The sequence below is a fragment of the Apodemus sylvaticus genome, chromosome 5 (genome assembly GCF_947179515.1).
Source record: "Apodemus sylvaticus chromosome 5, mApoSyl1.1, whole genome shotgun sequence".
NCBI classification, from domain to species: domain Eukaryota; kingdom Metazoa; phylum Chordata; class Mammalia; order Rodentia; family Muridae; genus Apodemus; species Apodemus sylvaticus.
In genome coordinates this window covers 47,660,686-47,684,668 of record NC_067476.1, presented here as the reverse complement: position 1 = coordinate 47,684,668, position 23,983 = coordinate 47,660,686, and the positions used below count along the sequence as shown (strand labels likewise).

General features: G+C 38.4%; 1 protein-coding gene across 1 annotated transcript in view; it reads right to left on the bottom strand.

Moving 5' to 3' along the window:
- Window positions 1-23,710, bottom strand: part of LOC127685418 (xin actin-binding repeat-containing protein 2) — a 44,932-nt gene extending 21,222 nt beyond the window's left edge. The window contains exons 1-2 of the mRNA XM_052182619.1: window positions 23,654-23,710; window positions 18,204-18,341 (exon numbers count right to left, since the gene is read on the bottom strand). Of these exons, the coding sequence (XP_052038579.1) occupies window positions 18,204-18,341; window positions 23,654-23,710 (195 nt within the window). The remainder of the gene's footprint in view (window positions 1-18,203; window positions 18,342-23,653) is intronic.
- Between the last annotated feature and the right edge of the window lie 273 nt (window positions 23,711-23,983).

The window sequence follows — 23,983 nt, the reverse complement described above, 5'->3', positions numbered from 1 at the left end:
CAATAAATAAAAAATTCTCTCTAGACATGTTTTGTAGAAATGTTAATATATATTATTTCTGATGCACATAAAATAAAATATCTTACAACCAAACAGAAAGTAGAATCATGAATAATAATATAATATAGTGGAATAGACCAAGCTGTAAAGGCAGTGAAATTATCCATTAAAATTTTAAAAAGATTAAAAATGTCTAAGCAAAAAGATACTCAGCAAGAAGGGATTTCCCTATATTAATTAATATACAGGCAAAAAGGAAGAATTCTACCCCTTACTCTGCAATAGCCCTTAGCATGCCCAGACACAAGATAGCGGGCACTATCTCAATTCCCCTTTAGCCAAAGCACTCTGAGCTCTCTTTTCTGATCTATTTAACTCTGCTGAGTTTGAACTGTTTCAATATTAGTACTTATCCCATTCCATCTAACCTTATATCAATCCTTTACAGTCATACTAATCTTTCTGAAAAGCCTGTCTGTTCATCTTATACCCCTGTTAAAATTTCAGGGGTCTTTGGTGGCTTGAGAACAAGGTGACAATTCTTATGTAAGACATACCATTTTTCTAATATCTTCCATTTTTAGATTATGCCTCCAGCATCATGTGCAAACTATGAAGTATAGTTTTATGAAGTATAGTTTCATGTTTCATATTGCATGACTTGCTCCTCAGCTTAACTTACTCCATGTTTCAACTGAGTCTCTTCTGCATTCAGGCATCTTTGATCTTCTATTGCTTGAGCTATTTGTTTTTAAACAAGCCCAGAAACAAAAGAAAAATTAAGTCAAATTTCAATACCCACTTATTTCCCCCTAGTGGAAAAGTGGTGGGCTGGGGTGTACTCTTAAAGAGAAAGAGGAAAATTATTTATATTTTGATCCTTCAAAGCAATCATGATCCCTTAGACATAGAGGCAATGTCTAAAGACATTGGCGAAGGGTTGCTCTGTGACCACATAGCCAGTGGATCTATTGTTCTATTTTTACATGAATTATTATATAGTGAACAGCCAGTCCACAGCATATAATCTAGAAACTGATTTCTAGCCTTTACTTTTTTCTTGACTATAAACTGTACCAATTTTTTAAGTATTTCATTTTTGTCATTCAACCCTCCCACTTTGAAGTACAAGGGTCTATCTGATGGTATAAACTGAAAGAAATTTATCCAAGAGATGATAGGGGTGTGGTATGCATCCTAGGAGTCTGTAGGTGAGTAGGAATGAGTATGTATCCAGTAACAATGCAGAATATAGTTGCCATACACTATGGTGATCTGTCCTGCATCTTACATCATTAGCTTCTTATGCCAGTCCTCAGCTGGAGGTATGATCCGTGCAGTATAGTTCAGAGATACAGATCCTGGATTCTAAGAAGGTGAGTGACTATGTCTCCTGTGGTGAGAGGTTCTGTTTTATTGAGAGAAATCAAAAAACATTTGTCCAAAGATGTGACCATTCATTTCTCCTTTAGAGCTCATTAATCATGATTTCTGAAGCATCCTTAACCAAATGGAAACTGACGAAGGACAAAAAAATGGTCCCTCGCAGTCACTTCTGTCATTCGACTACACAGTAAACAGTACTACTCAAATCATTAAGAGCGTTGTTCTGGCTTTTTTTTTTTTTATTTGCAACGGCTTTGGTATAATTTTATAAGAACTGTCCTCAGACTTTGATGGCATAACTTGTTTGCTAAGGATGCCATTAAGAGTTCCTCCTAGACAAACTTGCTTGACCTTCTCCCCTTCTCAGTCTATACGGCCACCAGCAGGTTTTTGTTTTTTTGAGTGAAATGGAATTTTTCAATCCTCACTTAAAATCTTTACAAGAAAGATGACTGAGGAAATAGATTTGGCTTCCATATAAGTACCCTAGGTTGTCTGTGCAAACAAAGGATTTCATTGTAGATGCTAATTGTAATTAAAGATGAGTTACGTTAATCCTTGGGTTTTCTTTAAAATGAAGGAGATGGCAAATCGTCTGTAATTGCATGGGTGGCTGTACCCAATGGTGACTCCCAAGGGGAAAATTAAACGTTTAAAGTGATAGAACTGCTGCCTTGTACCTGCAGCTCACCATCAGTTGAACTGAAGAGTGAGGTAAAGGAGTCATAATTAATTTCTACCTCACATAGAATCCTTGTTGCCAAAGTTTTGAGGCATAGGTTGTGGAAGGACAGAAGGAGACAGGATTCTTTTGAAAGCATGCTGGCACATGCCATTAGATGCAGAAGGCCCATTTTTCTGCATAACGTACAATTTCATGAACTTTCTAATTTTAGACAAATTGATTACACATCAGCTTCACAGAAAAAGGAGTTAAAGGAAAAATGAAGTATGTAATTTTAAAAAATACAAAAGGATATTGGTGATAATAAATACCTGAAGGTTAAGACAAGATGACCTGTGTTTGAGGCCAGTCTTGGCTATATAATGTAACACGGTCTTTTAAAAAACAAACAAACAAACAAAAAACTTATTAAGCAATCAAGTAGAAATATCTGTAGATATACTATGATTATAGTGAATCAAGCAGCAGCACAGTAAACTTTTTAACTCTTAAACACAATAAGTAAAATAGCCAATATGTATTTGCAACCTTCTTAATGTAGAGAGACGTGGTTAAAAATGCCTCATTATGGTAATCTGTATAGAGTAGTGAGTCAAATGAAAAAGACTACAGGGGGAAAAGGAAACCTTAGTTGACAGTTAAAGAAGAACATTAAGATTTCGATGGTTTATGAGGCTTTTTAAATAATAATGGACGATCTAGTCTTATGATAAGACTCCTAAACACAATGCCTCACTATAGTAATGACATCATTGAAGCCTGCAATACTACCTCCAATGCTTTGAAATGTTACAATATGGTTTGCAATTTGAATGCTGAGAATGAGGAATACATTTCAGCTACTATAGCATGATGTACTCATGTCTCTATAGGGCACTGGTATTTACTCAAAGACAAAACATTTCTAGTGGACTTGACTTTCCCTGTTGGTATTGATGGAGTGGCTGGTATATTTTTTTGTAGATATGTGACTATATATATATATATATATATATATATATATATATATATTCTATATTCTTTGTTTATAATCCAAAAGCTTTCCCCTTTCCCAGTTCCCCCCTCCCCATATGTCCCATAAGTCCTCTTCTCTCCATCCATTTTCCTATCTTTCCCCCTCCCTTTTCTCTGTCCTGGTACTCCCCTACAATGCTGGATCAAGCCTTTCCAGGATTAGGGCCCTCTTCTTCCTTCTTCATGGGAATCATTTGATATGATAATTGTATCTTAAGTATTCAGAGCTTCAGAGCTAATTAATATCCACTTATCAATGATTGCATTCCATGTGTATTCTTTTGTGATTGCGTTACCTTGCTTAGGATGATATTTTCCAGTTCCATCCATTTGCCTAAAAAAAGTTGTGTATATATACCACATTTTCTGTATCCATATCTCCATTGAGGAATATCTGGGTTCTTTCCAGCTTCTGGCTATTATAAATAAGGCTACTATGAACATAGTGGAGCATGTGTCCTTATTGTATGCTGGGGTATCCTCTGGGTATATGTCCAGGAGAGGTATAGCAGGGTCCTCTGGAAGTGTCATGTCTAGTTTTCTTAGGAACCAACAGACTGATTTTCATAGTGGTTGTACCATCTTACAATCCCACCAGCAGTGAAGGAGTGTTCCTCTTTCTCCACATCCTAGCCAACACCTGCTGTCTCCTGAGTTTTTAACATTAGCCATTCTGACTGGTGTGAGGTGAAATCTCGGGGTTGTTTTGATTTGCATTTCCCTAATGGCTAATGATGTTGAGCATTTCTTAAGGTGCTTCTCAGCCATCTGAATTATTTCAGGAGGCTAAGAAAGAAGTTAGGGGAATGACACCCTCCACAATAGCCACAAACAATATGAAGTATCTTGGTGTGACTCTAACCAAACAAGTGAAAGATTTATACGACAAGAACTTCAGGTCACTGAAGAAGGAAATTGAAGAAGACCTCAGAAAATGGAAAAATCTTCCATGCTCGTGGATTGGCAGGATTAATACAGTTAAAATGGCCATCTTGCCAAAAGCAATATACAGATTCAATGCAATCCCCATCAAAATCCCAACTCAGTTCTTCACAGAGTTAGAAAAAGCAATTCTCAAATTTATCTGGAATAACAAAAAACCCAGGATAGCTAAAACTATTTTCAACAGTAAAAGAACTTCTGGGGGAATCAGTATCCCAGACCTCAAGCAATACTACAGAGCAATAGTGCTAAAAACTGCATAGTATTGGCACAGAGACAGGGAGGTGGAACAATGGAATAGAATTGAAGACCCAGAAATGAATCCACACACCTATGTTCACTTGATCTTCTTCTACAAAGGAGCTGAAAATATCCAGTGGAAAAAAGATAGCCTTTTCAACAAATGGTGCTGGTTCAACTGGAGGTCAGCATGCAGGAGAATGAGAATTGATCCATTCTTATCTCCTTGTACTAAGCTCAACTCCAAGTGGATCAAGGACCTCCACATAAAACCAGTCACACTGAAACTAATAGAAAAGAAACTGGGAAAAACCCTTGAGGACATAGGCACAGGGGAAAAGTTCCTGAACGGAACACCAATAGCTTATGCTCTAAGATCAAGAATTGACAAATGGGATCTCATAAAATTAGAAAGTTTCTGTAAGGCAAAGGACACAGTCAAAAGGACAAAATGACAACCAACAAATTGGGAAAAGATCTTCACCAATTCTACATCCAATAGAGGGCTAATATCCAATATATACAAAGAACTCAAGAAGTTAGACCCCAGGGAACCAAATAACCCTATTAAAAAGTGGCTGGTATATTTTATACCATATTCTATAAATGGGGAAGTCGAGAAAGTAGCCTCCATTTATCCCTTGTTATTAATGAGATAAACAACTTTTTCTTTACTATAGGTAGATTGATTAGTCAGGAGAGAAAGACAAAGAAAAAAATCCAAGGAAAGTCCATTAGAAGACTGTCTTATTCTCTGCTCTGTAATGCAGAGATTAATGAAGAATCTAGAGAAATGAAAGATTTCCCTAACATGTTTATGCAACAGCATAGTTTTCAGGACAGAATCCCTTAGCTTCTCTTCCTTTTCTCAGGCCTGTGTTCTCCCAGTTCTTTTTTAGCATGATAATTTATTTGTAATTATGCAAATTAATAACTAAAAGGAACATCCAGAGAATAGACAAGCTTGACTCAATCCAATCACTTTCAAAGACCCACAAGGAAGAGTTTATTTTGAGAGCTACAGGACTGAGAAGTACACCAGACTCAGCTAATAATAGCCTCTGATGTCAATTGCTTACAACAAACACCTATTTTTATGAAAGTAACCACATGAAAAAAGCACATTTTGCAGATTCTAATAAGTTCTACAAGTACAATGATTCTGTCATGTGAAGATTTTCTTTTGTTGTTATGTTCTTTTTATTTCTTATAGCATATCCAAAATACAAGAACCAAAAATTGTATAGCTTGCTATCTCATTAAAACGAAACAACTGAAAACACAGCAGATTCAACTAGTATATTAGGAACCATCATCCAATACATGCAAACTATGTTTTCTATAGTTACCCAAAGAGACAGCTCATATTTCTAAGCTAGTCCTAGTTTTCTGGTAGAAGAAAAAGTATAATAGTATTTTAACTATTCCTAAATGTCCCTTATCTCTCCTAAGCGCTATAAAATTTCATCAAGTATTTTACATAATTATCAATGTTAAACACTTTTGAAAGCACCCACTAAAGTATGGAGAGGCAATTAGGTTAAGATTTTTGTCTTTAGGGAGACGACTCAAGGGTTGGTTTCTTGGTTCTGGCACTGTGAGTGTCTCTGTGGTACCTTGATAAAGCAATTCTGACTCATTTAACTTTAAAAGAGTGAAAGATGTAAACATAAGTGTGTTTTTCTTCTGGAAATGAAACTGAAACTATGTTCTCTAACTACAAATAGGTCTATAGAAACAGAAACCCACAATACCATTAAGAACCAAAGCTGCTAAAGCAGCAATACACACCGAAAATTAGGGCGAACACTCGCACCTATGAATTCTATTTGGAAAAATGAATAACATACATTTCAGAAAGAAAAGCAACCATTTCTAGATTTTCTGTTTTTGCAGCCGTTTTCCTTAAGACTACTTGTCCTTCACATCCTCCATATATTAAATCTTTTAAACCCTTTGAAACCACCAAGATCAGTTCATTTATTTTTCTTCCTTTCCCTGCCCCATTTAACAGTAGAGGAACTGACGCTGAATGGATGTTCACACAGATGGCGTTATTTTACCAGCAAGATGTAGTCCATAAAGGACTCAGGCCAGCGTTCTGCACAGTGCAGGTGGAGATGAGATTCCCCATATAATGAGGTACGGAATGTGCTGCTGTGTGCTCAAGAGGAGGGAGGAGACAAACTCTCTTTGCTCCAGCAGGATAACTCATATACCAACAGGTTCCACCTCACAAAGCTAAAAGGCAAATTGCGAAGGAACCATGACTGAAGTATTAGAGTTATATGCCTCAGCAGGCACTTAGCAATTACCATCAACTGCATTTGGGGACAGCAGAGGTTGCAGATTATTATGCACGACTGTAGAGCAAAGTGATTGATGTTAGTACAGCACAGATGTCCACCTCACCCTATTTTATGACTACACTTTGTATCCTAGGGAAAGATTACATGTTGGTTTAATCGTGTGAAGATCTAAACATCTATAGACACTTTTTCTACAATTACTTAATAGCATTTTATGCTTATAACTAAGTAAATCTCTGTGTCATTCACAAAATATATTACTGGTATGGAAATATCAAAGGTTCCCTTTCAAGAGACATTTAGTTCACAGAATATATAACATGGTGACTGTATTTTTTCAACTATAGATAGCAATAGTGAATTTGATAAATCTAAGTTTTAATCAATTCATAGAATACTGATTTAATAAACTGATGAGTTTATTAATTCCTTTGGATTATTATTTTAGTTTTGCTTAATATTTTAGCATTTGTTCAATTTATATCATGCTAGTCATTGTGTTTTAAAATTCTGTTGCAGCATCTGGATGCACATAGTGTTTTCTTTTTTTTAATATTTTTATTTTCTATATTCTTTGTTTACATTCCAAATGATTTCCCCTTTCCTGGATCCCTCCTCCCCATATGTCCCATAAACCTTCTTCTCTCCATCCATTCTCTAATCACCTCCCTCCTTTTTTTCTCTGTCCTTATATTCCCCTCCAATGCTAGATCAATCCTTTCCAGGATCAGGACCTTCTCCATACTTCTTCATGGGAGTCATTTATTATGCGATTTGTGCCTTGGGTATTCAGGGCTTCTGGGCTAATTAATATCCACTAATCAGAGATTGCATTCCATGTGTATTCTTTTGTGACTGGGTTACCTCACTTAGGATGATATTTTCCACATCAAACCATTTACCTAAAAATTTTGTGAATTCATTGTTTCTAATTGCTGAGTATATTCCATTGTGTAAATATACCATATTTTCTGTATCCATTCCTCCTTTGAGGGGCATCTGGGTTCTTTCCAGCTTCTGGCTATTATAAATAAGGCTGCTATGAACATAATGGAGCATGTGTCTTTATTGCATGCCGGGGAATCCTTTGAGTATATGCCCAGGAGAGGTATAGCAGGGTCCTCCGGAAGTGTCATGTTCAGTTTTCTGAGGAACCACCAGACTGATTTCCAAAGTGGTTGTACCATCTTACAACCCCACCAGCAGTGCAGGAGTGTTCCTCTTTCTCCACATCCTTGCCAACACCTGCTGTCTCCTGAGTTTTTGATCTTAGCCATTCTGATTGGTGAAAGGTGAAATCTCAGGGTTGTTTTGATTTGCATTTCCCTAATGACTAATGATGTTGAGCACTTCTTAATGTGCCTCTCGGCCATCCGAATTTCTTCAGGTGAAAATTCTTTGTTTAGATCTGTACCCCATTAGGAGAAGAAGGCAGGAAATCATCAAACTCAGGGCCAATCAATCAAGTAGAAACAAAGAGAACCATACAAAGAATCAACAAAACCAGGAGCTGGTTCTTTGAGAAAATCAACAAGATATATAAACCCTTAGTCAGACTAACCAAAGGGCACAAAGACAGTATCCAGATTAACAAACTTAGAAATGAAAAGGAAGATATAATAACAGAAACTGGGGAAATTAAAAAAAAATCATTAGATCCTACTACAAAAGCCTATACTCAACACAACTGGAGAATCTGGAGGAAATGGACAGTTTCCTAGACAGATATCTGACACCAAAACTAAATCAGGATCAAATAGATCAACTAAACAGTCACATAACACCTAAAGAAATAAAAAGGGTCATAGAAAGTCTCCCAACCAAAAAAAGCACGGGACCAGATGGCTTCAGTGCAGAATTCTATCAGACCTTCATAGAAGACCTAACACCAATACTCTTCAAACTATTCCACAAAATAGAAACAGAAGGAACCCTACCCAACTCGTTCTATGAAGCCACAATTACGCTGATACCAAAACCACACATAGTGTTTTCAATGTAGTTTATCACTAAGAAAAATATTAAGGTGGTTTGGGGTCCTCACGGTTGGCTATCTAAGTTTCTAACTTCACAGTAGCTTCTTTAAAGTCCCCTTTTCTTCACTGTTTCGTAGCCCTGTGTTCTGTTTTTTACTATAGTAGGCATCTTGAGAGAAAGGACCAAAGGTGCAAGAAGGCTCTACTTTCAGGAGAGCTCAGAGTGGTAAGCAGGATGTATGCCTCTTCTGGTGACGATGACAGAGAAAGAGAAAGGGGCAAAGTGAGGTGGAGGAGGGAGGGAGGGAAGGAAGAGAGGGAGGAGAGAAGAAGAAGGACAAATTTTGAAGCAATGAGTTTTGGATTAGATCTGCACCATGTTCATTGTTGCAGCCTAGAATGATGGAGAAGGCGAGGCCTGCGGTCGGAGCCCATAGCCTCAGGATTTGGGAAGTGGGACAAAAGGATCAAGAGTTAAACACAGTCGTGTAGGGAACTAAAGGCCAGTCTGGGCTACATGAGACTTTGTTGTTCACAAATAAATAAACCACCAGATACACAGACAGACAAAAGGATGATTCAGAAAGACTCATCCTTCCAATCCTTGATCTGTCAAAAGAATTAATTAGAAGCAGCACAGAGTATCTAGGACATTCCACTGTATAGGCCCAAGTGGAAATGGGCTTCAATGCCAAGATTCCTAAGAGATTCCTAGACCCAGACCAATAGGGACGATGCTTATATAACAGGTTTAGGTGTATGATTAGGAAGTGCTTTTTTAGGATGGCTGAATGGCTGTGTAGGTAGCCTGATTCCAGCTTAGAGGTGTGTGGAAACAGCAGACATCAGACTCCTACAAACCCACCACTGCACCCTGCAGCACCAGGCAGTGGTAAGGCGGGTGTATAGAAAAGTTGACCCTACCTTCCATCTTCAGAAATACAGTTCCTATTACACTTTGGTTCCTGTTTTGCTCCACATAGCTGGTCTAGGAAGCACACAATGTGGTTAATGTTACTTCACAACTTGAGCAAAGGAGCTTTCCTTAGATTATATTTTTATGAGGTTCGGCTTCTATTAAAAATAGTCTGTGACCCTGTCATGACCTATGGAGATACAGAAAGTTGGGTATGGGGCGGGGGGGGGGGGGGAAGGGCAGAGACATTGATGACTGACCCGGTGACCACCAGCTGCAACGTGGGTACAGCAAGAGAACATGGATATAGACACTAGACAAGGAAAGGCACTGAGGGGATGGATCCTCATGAGCCTGGCAAAAAGGAAAATGCAAGGATAGAGAAAAAGCAGTCCGTTAACGAAACTTGTACCTATAGGCCCATGAGGGGTTGGAGTTGGCACCTTTACTCTTCTCTAAACTGAAGGCAATAGGGAAGAGCTGTGTAGAGTTATCGTGGCCGGCTAAGGCATAGTCAGCAACCGGATGTTCTCATAATAATCAGTCAACTGAAGTCTGCACAGAGCAGTTCCTGCAGATCAGCCATGTGAGTGTTACAGATTTGAACCAGCAAGGCCAGGAGCAACATTTAGCAAACATGTGTGCTTCTTATTCTGAGTCAGCACTAGGTAATGGAACTTTGTCACTTCAGCCAGACACCGAGGAAGAGTTATAGAGGATTAAAGGGCTGGTTTTAGAAAACAAAACAAAAAACAACTTCAGCATCAGTGCAAACGTCATCCTTCGTTTTAATTTTTAACCAAGCAAAGCTGTTACAGGCAACCTGTATATGGACCCTTCGCATGGCAATGTCGCTGTTGGTTGTCCCAACTACACAAACCATAGAGTGCCACAAATTACTTTCTTCCTTTTACATATGCCTTTGTTCCCTTCCACCCAACAGCTAGAATGTGCTGTGAATCCTACCGTATAGTGCATTAGGTTCAGCATAAGTAGAAATGGGCAAACCAACCACCTCTGTGTGTCCTGTTTTCTTAATTTCTGCAAGTAGTATAGCTTTTCGTGTTCTGCCTGATTCCATTCATACCCTAACTAATTCATCTTTTTTTCCTCATATGTCTTGTCACAATACTATGAACAAAGTGGTCTTGAAAAGCCAGTGTTATAAAAGCCTATTCAATGGCTTCCACTTAAAAACCGAAGTCTATTCATGGTGGCATCCTGGAGCTGTACAACACCTGCACAAAGGAGGCTTTTTCCTCTCTCCTCTCCTTTGTCTTCCGAGCAGTTTGACTCCTCATCTTTTTCATTCCTTAGATGAGGCTAAGCACTTTTCTTCAGAGAAAGACCTGCTTACTACTCTGATTTTTAAAATGTGCGCTCAGCAGCATTTCTGACAATTCCAGAACAACATGTGCCCAAAGCACAGACAGGTATGCTCATTTTAAGCTAATTTCCAATTATTTCTGGAGTCCCCCAAAATGGCTGTTACCTAGAGCTAAACAAAGAGTTAACAGGCATGTTAAGGTGCAAAAGAAGGCTTCCTTGTGTCCCTACATTCACATAAAGATTTTAAAAACTCATATTCTAAGTAAAGAATGATTATCGGAAGTAAAATGCCTAACATACGCAAACTACTCTCTTCCAGGATGTATTATTTCCTTTCTCTCTTTCTCTTCCTCAGATCCTGTTATCTTCCTATTATGATACAACAAGAAAACACTGGGTCTCTGAATCTTGATGCTAGATATCAGCAGCTAGACCTGTGAGCCTCTATATTTTGGATCCTTTTAAATAAAAGACCTTTTAGTATTTATGTTAGCGGTGCAATGCAGTATAGGATGGGTGACTGACCCTGAGAAATTAAAATCCAAGTTGTCTGATTCTGTAGCCAGAGGCCAAACATACTCCAGATCGCCTTATGTTGAGTGTTGTCATTTTTAGTTGTAATATTCATTTAAAATAGTGCATATAAATGAACTAGAATACAGAGCACTCTGTATCAATAGTGATCCCATTCCGGGCAAAGCTAGTAATGCAATTTATGACCTTGAAAATTGATATTTGTGGCATAAACTGAAGGTAATTTTAAGTATGAGCAAGTTGGCAATGTACACATGCAGCTGATAAAAATACATATAGTTTGCTTGAAAATAATTACAGGTCATCTTTGTAGAATCCAAAACACACAGATGTCAGATTGCATCTGTCACAAGCTGACAGAAACGTTTTTTGTTGTTGTTTTAAGACCTAAAATTGTCCAGGGATCCTTCCAAAAAATGAAGTCTTTCAGAGGACCAATATTTACATTTGCATTTCTGCAACAGCAGATGCATGTGAAAAGCACGTGCCACCATGCAGCACATCTGAGATGGCACCAGGCAGAGGGACCCAGATGCTTTCAGCTCATGCTGAGGTTCAGGGCGCCAGAGCCACAGGGAAACCATTTCCTGGGTGCTCCACCACACTGAGCACTTCCAAAGCATTTGGGGTCCCATCTGTTCCTTCTCCCTTAAGCCACAGAATGGAATGAGAAACTGAAAGGAACAAAACAGTTTTCAAAAGGAAGCGGCTTCCTAGCTCAACAATTAGAGGGACTCCTCAGCTCTTCACAAAGATGGGGAAAGAAAATGAAGAGGATATTTAGGGACAAATACGGAAGCCAAGTGCTGAGCTTGAGAAGTGGGCCCAGTGGGCTAGACTGGTTCTGTGGGGTCTGAGGATTCTTTGGAAGGGCGGGGCATATTTTAGAACTAGGCTGCAGTGACATAAAATAACTCCACAAGTGTATAAAACGGTCACTGAGCTGTATCCATAAAGCGGGTGGATAGCACGGTATTCAAATTATATGTTAATGAGGCTTCTAAACAAGGAAGAAAAGAACAGGGTAAAAGCCCTAAAAACACCAGACGGAAGCTGCGGACTCACACATTGGCATGAACACTGGGAGACAGTGACAGTTTCTTTCCCATTATCTGTCCATCCCACCATCTGTTCCACACATATTATAGGTCTGCATCTGAGGTTGAGAGAGCGGGGTTTTTAAAATGTTCCTCCCAGGGTTTGTCATAGCAAATGGATAAAACTTGCCTTTTCGGATTAGAAAGATTGCTCAGCTAAGAGCACTGGCTGCTCCTGCAGATGACCTAAATAGTTCCCAGCACTCACACAGCGGGACTCCGTAACTCCAATGACAGGGAATCTGATGCCCTTTTCTGACCTCTGTAGTAACTAGGCACATGTGAAGTACATGTCCATAATTGCCGGCCAAACACTCGTACAGATAAATACATCTAAGCCACGAAAAGTGAAAGTTAAAAAGTGTTCCTTTGAGTGGTATTTGGCTTTTAGCATGAAGGATCAACTGTCTTTTCAAGTACAGAATGCTGAAAACTCATTCTTAAAAATGGAAAAAAATTAAAGGGTTGATAGGATAAATCTGACATAAATAAAGTGGAGGCATTCTGAGTGGCTCATTATCTCCAGAGAGAGATACGTGTCAATCATCCCTGCTGGAAGCAAAACAGTTTATTTTTTTATAATGTCAAAGTCTCCATGAGTGCTGTTAGAAACCAATAATAACCAGTGGGGAAACCCTACAAAGATGTGTGTGTGTATGTGTATGTGTATGTGTATGTGTATGTGTATGTGTGTGTGTGTGTGTATGTGTATGTGTATGTGTATGTGTATGTGTATGTGTATGTGTATGTGTATGTGTATGTGTATGTGTATGTGTATGTGTATGTGTATGTGTATGTATATATAAGCAGTCTCATTATGCAGTCTGGGCTGGCCACCTGCCAATAGACTAGGTTGACACCAAAACATGATATTTCTATTCAATCTCCTGAGTACTGGGATTGAAGGTGTGCTCTACCTCCCAGTCACAACTCTGTTTTTCCAAAAAGCCAACTTTGTCCTACTACTGATTTCTCTTCTCCCAGGGCCTGAGGTAGCTTCCTTTCTTTCATAATTTTCCTGGGCATGATTACACATGCCAATGAGGCATTATCTTGTTTAACATTTCTGGCATCAATGAATGTTCCCGTGTCTTGGTTCACTGAAGCAACATGCAGGCCCGTGGGTTTGAACACTTCCTCTCTAGCCAGCTATGGTGCAGTTATGGACTCGCTGGTGTTGCCTCACTGGCAGAAGAGGGCTGCTGGTGTCTGCCGTGGGAGGTTCACTGCTCATCTCCAATTCTGGCTCCAGTTCTGAACTGTCAGCTTCCTCATCCTCCACAGTGCCAGAAGCAACAGTCTTCTGACACAGGCCAAGCTGCTCCGTTTGCCTTCTCCACCATAAGAGACTAAATCTCCTGAAACTGTCAGTCAAAATAAAATCCTACCTTCTTTACCATCAGCTATTTTGTCACATGAAGCTCCACCAACAGTTTTCTTTCCAGCGGGTGTGCAAAGCAAACAGAAAGGACTTAACATTTCTCAGATGGCCCCATTTTCAAACCCGATCTCTAAGACAAATGGTTACCAAATAGCCAATTACCTTGAACCCTCTGACTTCAATATATCAAAAGGAAAGGCACAGATTGGACTTAATTATTGCAAGTAATGAAAACATTACTAACAGTGAAATTAAATATTGTCAGAAACCCAACACAAATGTTCTTTATTTTCCACCCTAATTAAATCGGTTTCTCAATTAATATTAGTTATTGCATGACACCCAATTAAATATATTTGACCAAAGGAGGAGTGACCAGGGAGCTAGGTATCAAGTACTTTCAATAAGCCAAATTATTGCAAATGCTGAACCAACAACGTCTTAGAGTTATGTAAGAACAAAATTGACACTCTGTTTATTGCCTTTCATCCCTGGGGATAAAGGCACACATGTTTAGGATGCCTTTCAGCTATTTGAAAAGCTAAAGTGGATATCTGAGACAGTTTTCACTTTCTCCTCTAAAACCAAATTTATCTCATATTTCTAATCAATTTAAATTAATGTCTTTTGTTTTTTATTATTATTATTTATTTTTTATTTTATTAGATATTTGCTTTATTAACATTTCAAATGTTACCTCCTTTCCTCCTTACCCCTTTGAAAAGCCCCCTATCCCATCCACCCTCCCCCTGTTTACCACTCCCCCGCCAACTTCCTTTTCCTGCCATTCCTCTATGCTGGGCCATCAAGCCTTCATAGGACCAATAGCCTCCCTTCTCATTGATGTCTGAAATGGTCACCTGCTACATATGCAGCTGGAGCCATGGGTCCCTCCATGTGTACTCTTTGGTTGGTGGTTTACTCCCTGGGAGCTCTGGGGGTACTGTTTGGTACATATTTTTGTTCCTCCTGTGGGTCTGCAACCCCTTTAGCTCCTTGGGTCGTTTCTCTAGCACCTCCCTTGGGGACCCTATGCTCAGTCTATTGGTAGCTGTGAGCCATGGGTATTTTGATCCACCTTCTATGAAGGATAGAAGCATCCACAAGGTAGAAGTGATTTATTTCATTCTCACACGGGATTCTATGTGCAGTGGGCAATCAATGCTGCTCACTAGTTTAACCCTCTTTGTGATTGCCCTATATTAGAAAGTGCACTGTGGTTGCTTAGATGTCTTTATCCCAGGGGAACTATCAGGCGTTTTTACTATAGCTAAACATAGATAATGAAATGGAAGCTTAGACAGGTCACTAGATCTAAATATTCTGTATGTGGTTTTTATTGCTTTCATGTGCTTTGGTACTTCATAGCACAAAGCATGTCTGTATCTTATAGTCACTCACAAAATGTGCATAGAAGTCTTGTGCTTTGTTTTGTTTGGTTTCCGCAGGATGTAATCTCCATTGATAAATATATGCTGAGAATGTCTACACAGGTAAGTAGAGTGCAGGTAACTAAGTTAGTTAGTATGCTCTGCCACAGAAATTTGCTCAAGGATGAAAGGTTGTCCTCCATTCAAAGGCAGAATGTTGAAGGCTACCTCCTCTAACCCTTCCCCCTTCCTCCCCCTGCCCCCCCCTCTCTCTCTCTCTCTCTGTGTGTGTGTGTGTGTATGCGCGCGCGCGCGCTCACACACCTGAGCCCTGGGAAAAGAATTCTCAGTCAATCTGGGTAATAATAAAGTAAACTAAGTTGGAACAAGACTGAGTAATCAAGAAGAAACATAATTTAAGAGAAATTTAAAACAAACAAACAGTCATGTAATTTATATGATGGTCTAGGCATCGACTTGTAATTTACAACTTTCTTTTTTATTTTAATTGTGTATGCTCAAGTGTGTACACCTATCTGTCTCTGTGTAGGTTTCTCCACATGTGTGCAATGCCTATGGAAGTCAAAAACGATAGATCTGAGGAGTACATTTTGTTATGATGTTGATGTAAAAACAGTATATACTTTTCAACACTCATCTAGCCCACTTCACTCCCTAGGCTTTGTTTTAATCTGTATGAATATCAATTTAATTTTGTAAATAAGCCCAGGAGCTATATGCTATAATAACTTTTATTTTATTTTATATTTTTTATAAAATATAAGTCACCAAGAAGTTAAAGACCTTGCTGTCACACAGATAACTAAAGGAATTGAACCCTGATCTGACTGTAATATCTGTGCCCTGACTACTACAAAGAGGCCATACATTGTTAACTCTCCAGCTACTAATATATCATCTGTTTGGTAAACTTTTCCCAAAATGTAATGATTAGGGACTAGTATGAATCAGTGTTCATGCACCACAGGACCCGAACCCAACTTGTCATCTGTGAGTGAAACTTGGATGAACCATGGATTTATTTTATGCTTCCAGATGTGAGTACAATCCACAATAATATAGATATTCAGATAAAATGAAAAATTGGAGTTATTTGTTCAAAACAATTGCAAATTTCAGAATAGAGAATATAGTCTTAAACTAAGCACAGGGGCCTCCTAAGTAGGATGGAAAACCCTTATGCAACTGCAAAGTACATATCCCAATGAAGGGGGCGCTCTAAGCCTAAGCCATTCAATAGGTGAGTGGTGGAGGCTGGACTGAACTCTGACGTGTGTAGTAAAGTAACTACAGACATATTATTGCTTCTGCGGGATGATAGTTGTTTAAGTTATTAACATAGTTATATTTTATATATCTTTCTGAAAATACAGTGTCTACAGTTGACTCTCTCTGTTTCCCTTGTTCCAACAGTTACAGATGAGATCACAAGTACACCATTCCTTACTGTCTTGTTCATATATATGCCCTGAAGCATCATTAGAAAGAATTCTTCCTGTGAACATATTTAGTTAAGTATATAACGCAGTTTTACCCTCCAGATAAAGCTAGACCTCGAAACCTATTGTGAAGGTATTGGACTTTCAATCATTTCACCTGACATCTTTTTTTTTCAATTTCTGAACAAAAATGTACTTTCAATAGATGCATTTTTGCTCAGCAAATATGTTCTGTATTTTTGTATCAGATACTATTGTTGATTTTCTTTTTATTTATTTATTTTTTTTATTCAATGTATTCTTTATTTACACTTCAAATGATTTCCCATTTTCTGGGTTCCCACTCCCCGCAAGTCCCATAAGCCCTCTTCCCTCCCCCTGTTCCTCCATCAACTCCTTCCCACTTCTCCACTATGCTCCACTATGAACATGCTCCACTATGTTCATAGCAGCCCTATTTGTAGTAGCCAGAAGCTTGAAACAACCCAGGTGTTCCTCAACAGTGGAATGGATACAAAAAATGTGGTATATTTACACAATGGAGTACTATTCAGCCACTAGAAACAATGAATTCATGAAATTCGTAGACAAATGGATGGAGCTGGAGAACATCATACTTAGTGAGGTAACCCAGTCTCAAAAGATCAGTCATGGTATGCACTCACTGATAAGTGGATAATAACCTAGAAACTTGGAATACCCAAGAAATAATCCACATATTAAATGATGTCCAAAAAGAACAGAGGAGTGGCCCCTGGTTCTGGAAAGACTTCACCTGACATCTTAACTACTTGCCACACATAGCACCCAACTGATTCATATTTATAAAATTTATTCAACTCTATATTTTCTCTAGGGTTTAGAAAATAAAACACAGCTTCTTTGTTTCTTACTGAAAAGTTTCACATCCCAGGTTACTCCCTTCCTCATGGGAAACAAAGGCCTACAGTACAGCTGTTTACACTGAAGCTGCGAATTTTCTGAGTGCTGAGGTCTGTCTGATACATTTTACGACTTGGGTTTTCACATTTAAAAACCATTTTATCTCATGAAAATATTTCATGATTATGATACTGAAGGACTGAAGTGGGAAAGTTTTATACACCAGAAGTCACATTATGTGTTTTTATGTAACATCTGGGTTCTACTGCTTTGACGTTTGATGATTAGAGAAAACAAGATAAAACTCCCCACAACAAACTCTGAATAATGCTACATATTCCAATGATGCAAACATCTAGCAAAGGGTTTGTCATGAATCTCAACCAAGAGGTAGAAGCTGCATGCAGACATCGCTCTCAGCACTTCTGTTTAGCTGTTGGGTAAGTTATACTATTTAACTTTCATTTATGTCTGAAACGTAGGACTCTGGAAAAGAACATTCTAGCACAGCTCACATGGCAAAATATTCTAAGTAGGTAAATATGCTTAAATGATTTTCTAAATGATGCCTTTTTAAAAATGAGCAGTGAAAATTATTCTATCACCAGAGAGGGAGTATATTTACTTTGGTGAAAACAGATTCAACTCTAAATGATTTGCATATTGCCCATAGAGGCATTACCTGCTCAGATCGCCTCTCATGTTGGTACTGATACTCAGAGAAGGCATTGCAGATCGAAGTCATCTCGTCCTTTTCAAAGTGTCTTTTCATCTTGGCCAAACCACCAGGCACGGTGCACACGTCTGATTCTTCCATGACCTATGGTGATTTAAGAAGGTAATTCAGGGTTTCATCTGCATATATGGTATACTTGGGCTACTCTTTCATTATACTTGGCAATTATTGGTGGGGTAGAACTCACAAAAAAAAAAACCCCACCAGGTATTAGCACAAAATGATTGCTGTAGCCTTCCACTAAAATTAAACTCTCCTGTTTTGCCATTTACCATACATTTTATATATTGTATCTTCAAAACACTGACTGAGTAAAATCACCCTGCTTCAGATACATTTTTGATGTCTGAATTAGACTGAGTACTGTATTCCTCCAATAATATAGGGAATGATTGGTGGGCATGAAAATAACTAAATCAATTATAACTCAATGTTAAGCTGTCATTGATGTTTCAAACATCTGTACAGGCAGGAGACATGTTATCACGAATAATTATAAGAATCATTTTTAGCAACACCAAATTTTATTTCAACTATTTTGGATACACCAAATAAAAGGCTTTATGTAAAACTGCTTGAAACTGTCAGTAGAAACAACCACTTATGGAGGTACAGTGGCAGGCGAGTTTTGCATATATTCATATACACACTCCATCAGTTTATGCTTCGCTGTATCCTGTGAGCCACAGACATCCATTTTCTACATTTTAATCTAAAGAGCCTGAGATTTGGAGATGTGAAACATCTTATGTCCTTATGTGCAGGCCATGAAGTGATGGTATTAAATCTGTCTGTCTCAGTCTTAATCTGAATGACACCTGTCTGTCTCAATTACTAGCTCAACGAACAGGCAGGTACACAGCTACCGTTCTCCAGAACTGGCATGTCTCAGTTCTGCTTTGAGCACTGGCATGTCAGGTCCAAGTGGCAGGAACAGGAGATTTGGATAGAAGGTCATATTTTTAGATGAGAAAACTGATCTCAGCACATAGTTTGGGAATGAACTTGCTTGGCACTAAGGAACCTTGTCAGCTCACAGGGCTCACAGGAAAGTGCAAAAGAGCCTAAGGCTTTGGTTTTGATGACTCCACAACTTCCTGAGCCCAGCAGGCATTCCAGTCCAGATGGGATGCCAAGGGACAAGCAACCTGACCCCATGTAAACCCTTTGCCTGGGAAGCCTCTAGTTCTACATGCAAGTAGATGGAGACTCAGTGACATTTCACACCACAACAGGACTCCTGAGGTCTGGACCAGTGCTGATATAAATAGCACAGGGAGTGCAGCACCGTCTAAGTCACAGAGGTCCTGATGGATAATGTCACATCTGACAGAATCTGGGTACCCGAGGGTCTGCAATCTTCACCAAAATATGGGGGTCCTTGAAAGGTTTTAAGAAATCCATACATCTTAGGAACTGATGCAGAAGCACGAGCCTGAGCTCATGTGGAGTCATATGTGTTCTTGTCAAAAACTGCAGTGTTTGTATTACCATAGCAACTTTCTCTCTGGCTTCATGTGTTCTTAGTTACTTCACAATGTATTTGTTCAATGGGAAGAGATACAGTTGTCTACTTTCTATGTATTCCACATATACTCTACAATTCTTCGAAACTTTAAAAATAATTCCTACTCATTTACTGATATTTGCTATCTATTAAGGACATGAGAGAGTTTGAGATCCATTTTTGAAATTTCAGAAAGTAAGGCAACAGAAGGGTGAATTAAGGCCAAATATTTCCTTTAACCATGCCTACTATTATTTGGAATAAATGTCCTCCTTAGAGAGATCATATGCAAACAAAACATAAGTTTTAAATTACAGGAATTAATGTAATTATTGTCAAGAACTTTCATATGTAAAAAAAAAAAGAAGTAATGCAAAAATCGTGTGCAAGTTAATTTTTAAGCCCCATTAACTGTGTCAAAAACTGGATTCTCTTCCAGTAATCACTTATTCAAAGAAGTATCAACTGTAGCACTTGCCTCTTATCTACTATATGGATTGAAATCCAGCTCTATGCATCCCTTTTCTCTGACATCTATCTACCTTGGGAGCAGACACATCACATATACACAAGCACATACAGTTTCTGGATTTTCATAATCTTATAAACAGTGCTACCTCTGCTATTGTTCGAGCCACTGTGACACACTGTAGCTCTTTGCCAAACCAAGTCAGATAGATCTCCCCTCCCCTGCCCTCATGGTGGATAAAAATGGTGCTTAGATATCCTTCTCATAGAGAAGGGTCACCCAAATGCAATGCAGTTGGTGGCCATTGCTGGAGCGACACCTGCTCACAGGATCACTCCCAAGTTCTCGCTTTGTTTAGCACCACACTCAGAATGCTGCAGCTAATCAGTGTTACTTTTAATGACCTCATAACTAGACTGGCTTGTGTTAAATCCTTTTACATTTACTTGTATTCCGTTTCTCAGGTTTGGTCTGGGAAAGAAGGTCTGGAACTTAATGGATGTGCCGATAATAATGAGTTAGTTTAAATTCTCAACAGTTAAACCTAGGTAAATATATTACTCAGTCATCCATTTAAGATGTAAGTCCTAATCAATGACACGAAATGGTTTTGTTTGGGGGGGTAGGGCAGGACTAACAAGAAGCAACATAGTTTGGGAAGTTGGACAAATGGTGATTTTAGTGCTGATTCTGATACAAGCTTACCACAGAGCACTATTTCTGTTACAAATTTGTGGTCTGTGTTAAAGATAAAGAGAACAAAGTTACACCATAGGATCTGGCATTTAATTTGTTGCTTTGTACACATTACTCCCCTCTCTGTTCTAGGGCTGCCCAGAGGCTGCTCCTGTCCCATGAGCATGTCTGCATGTAGAGCCACCATTGCCAGTTGGCAGTTAACACGAGGGGACACTGTTAGCTGTTCAAGCAAGTCTGAGACACATTGGAATCAGTTTGGGTTGAATCTGTAATTTCCAGATTTTCCACTTTCAATGTGTGTGGCAGCCCTGTAGAGAGTCAGGAGTGGCTTTACTGGACTAAGTGATGAGGTATTTGATACCACTGAAAAACAAGACTGTTATTTCACTTTTTTCTATATTATTGAGATATTTGTGAGCTCAGTATTGCAATATTTTCTTGATCATAATATCTGAGACAAATTGAGTATGGTTGTTTGAGGACCAAAAATACCCTCGTCTATGAAAAGGAACTTTAAATATAGTTAAGAGACCTTTGGAATCATGAATCTGGGAATTTAATTTTATAATTGTGCACTCATTTAAAAATAATTTCCCTAAATGTCATGCCTATAATTTGGGCCTTTATATGGAAGATTTTCACACTGGTCTTAATTTCTGTTATTTATTGAATAGGATTATTTAATTTATTCATATCCATATAGTTTATCTATTTTATACCAACAGAATAAAGACTAAGTTAGACATTTAATAGGCTCCAGATATAACACATTATAGCCAACCAGGAGGTTATCAAACCCAACAGCTAATTCTTCACAATTTATGAATTAGAGAAGAACTGCTTTCAGTTTGCAGTGAGATCTGAGTTAAATCTTGAAGGCAGACTGGGCCGCTACAGCTTATTTGTGATCACTATGGTAAGGACCACTGGATGCATGTGAAACGTAAGAAATGATTCTGGTTCAAAGCATATTGTTTGAAAACAGAAACAAAACATCAAAATGATGGAAATATACTTTATTTCACTTGATTCTTGATAGGATTGTTTTCTGAGAAGAAACAGTTGTTTTACCACTAAAAAAAAAGTTTCTTCTTGCTAGTTTTTAAAGGTCAAAGCATATTCTTCTTTGTAGTATTTCATATTTTGCCCATTTGAAAGTGAAAACCCCACCACAAGCAGAAAGTAATCACACACTGAGGACACTAGTGTAATGTGGGTATTCCTAACAGCTAGGTAATGGGGAAGCTAGTAGAATAAATATGGCAGAGTTCAATAATGACTAAACAGAGTTCACATCTTCTATAGGACTATGGTTGATTACTAGAACATTTTTGTCTTACAAATGGGCTGTGTGCCCATTTTAAACACTTACCTTTTCTTTTTTTAGCACCTTAGAATACAAATCATATCATGATACTAATAACCTGTTTTATGTCATTATCCACTTACGGGAAACAGTCTTAGTAAAACCATTTTATACCAAATATCAAGCATTGAATGAGGGATTTTCTTGTCTTAGAAACAGTCCGGTAGTTTGCAAATCAATCTTTTTGTTTTTGCTGTTGTCTTTATTTTATACATTACAATGTTGGCTGTTTTCTGAGTAATTTAGAATTACCTTGTAGTCACGTTTTAAAATTTCCAGCAGGGGGCGCTCATAAGAAGACTAGCAAACAGTATTGACTTGCTACTGTTTGCGAAGTGGTATTGTTACTCAAGTCATTTCTGTACACTCATTCCAAATCTATGCAGTATCTAAAATGTATTTTAATGACTATGTAAAAACTTAAATGTCATCTGCAATTGCAGGGCTGCTAATGAGTTTGGCACAGTCAGCCTGGCCTCTAAATAATTTGTGAATGTTGAGTAGCTATTTTAAAATTCTACCTTTAGGATTTTGTCTGTCTGTCTGTCTGTCTCTAACACACATACACATGGCTAATTTGGAGATATAATTATAAAAGAATGTTCTTATTATTTCATTAAGTTGAAGGACACGGATTATAAAATCCTACAAGTTCTTTTGAACATTACTTATTATGGGTTGGCGCTAAAATTGGTGATCTTTTTGAATCTCAGAGTTTCTCATAATCATAATTGGTTTAGTAAAGTGCCTGAATTGATAATCTCTCTCATTTCTATGTTGATTAAGCTTCTCCTAATAGACTCAGCGCATAACGAAAAAAGCAAAAGAAATTATACTGCAAGAGAATTTAAATGAATGATGCACAAGACCGAGGAGGGCAGCACATAAGCCCACATTATTAAGATTTGAAATGAATTCTGAACCTTCCTGAAGAGAATAGCTATAGGTTAATTGGTAATGATGACAATATCAACACATTTGCGGAGTGCTCCTGCCTTCCACATAAATTATCTCCTTGGTTCTTCCCCAAGACCCCTATGTGGTAGATAATTATTCCCATTCCTCAGTGCAGAGAACTGAAGCTCTAAGAGCAGTCAAGAGAATAGCTCCAGGTCATGCAACCATCAAACAGTACATCCGAGGCTTCAAGTCAGAAGTTCTGAATTCGATTTCCGTTTTAATTTTTTTTTGTCCGCTGTAAAAATTATCCCAGTGTCTAGCATTTGTTTTTGTTTTACAATTATTCAACTGTTTTGGTTTTCAACTAGTACGACTCTGTTTTTTTCCAAAGGAAGGAAGAAGTATGGACAAACAGCATGCACATCACTCATGCAAAATTCTCCGGAGGTGCTTACATTAGCCGAGAAGCTGCGGACGTCACCCTGTGAAACAGCTGCCTGGTACCTTGCCATCCTCTCCTTCAGAGACAGTGCCTCGGAGAGATCCGACTGGCCCTCACTCCTGGCGGTACTGGCGTCTCCGGGCTTAGTAAGGTTGAAGGTCGCTGGAAACAAATGTAGCATTTTCAGATAGGTGTCAGCATGAGAAGAAAATAGCATCAACTTATGAACACGGACAGCTTCTAGAGTACTTGGTCTCCTAACCCGGACCACAAAGTATCACAGCATTTTCAGTTTCTCTGTCAATTTCTTTTTTCCAGCGTTCCAGGACAAAGTTAAATGTGC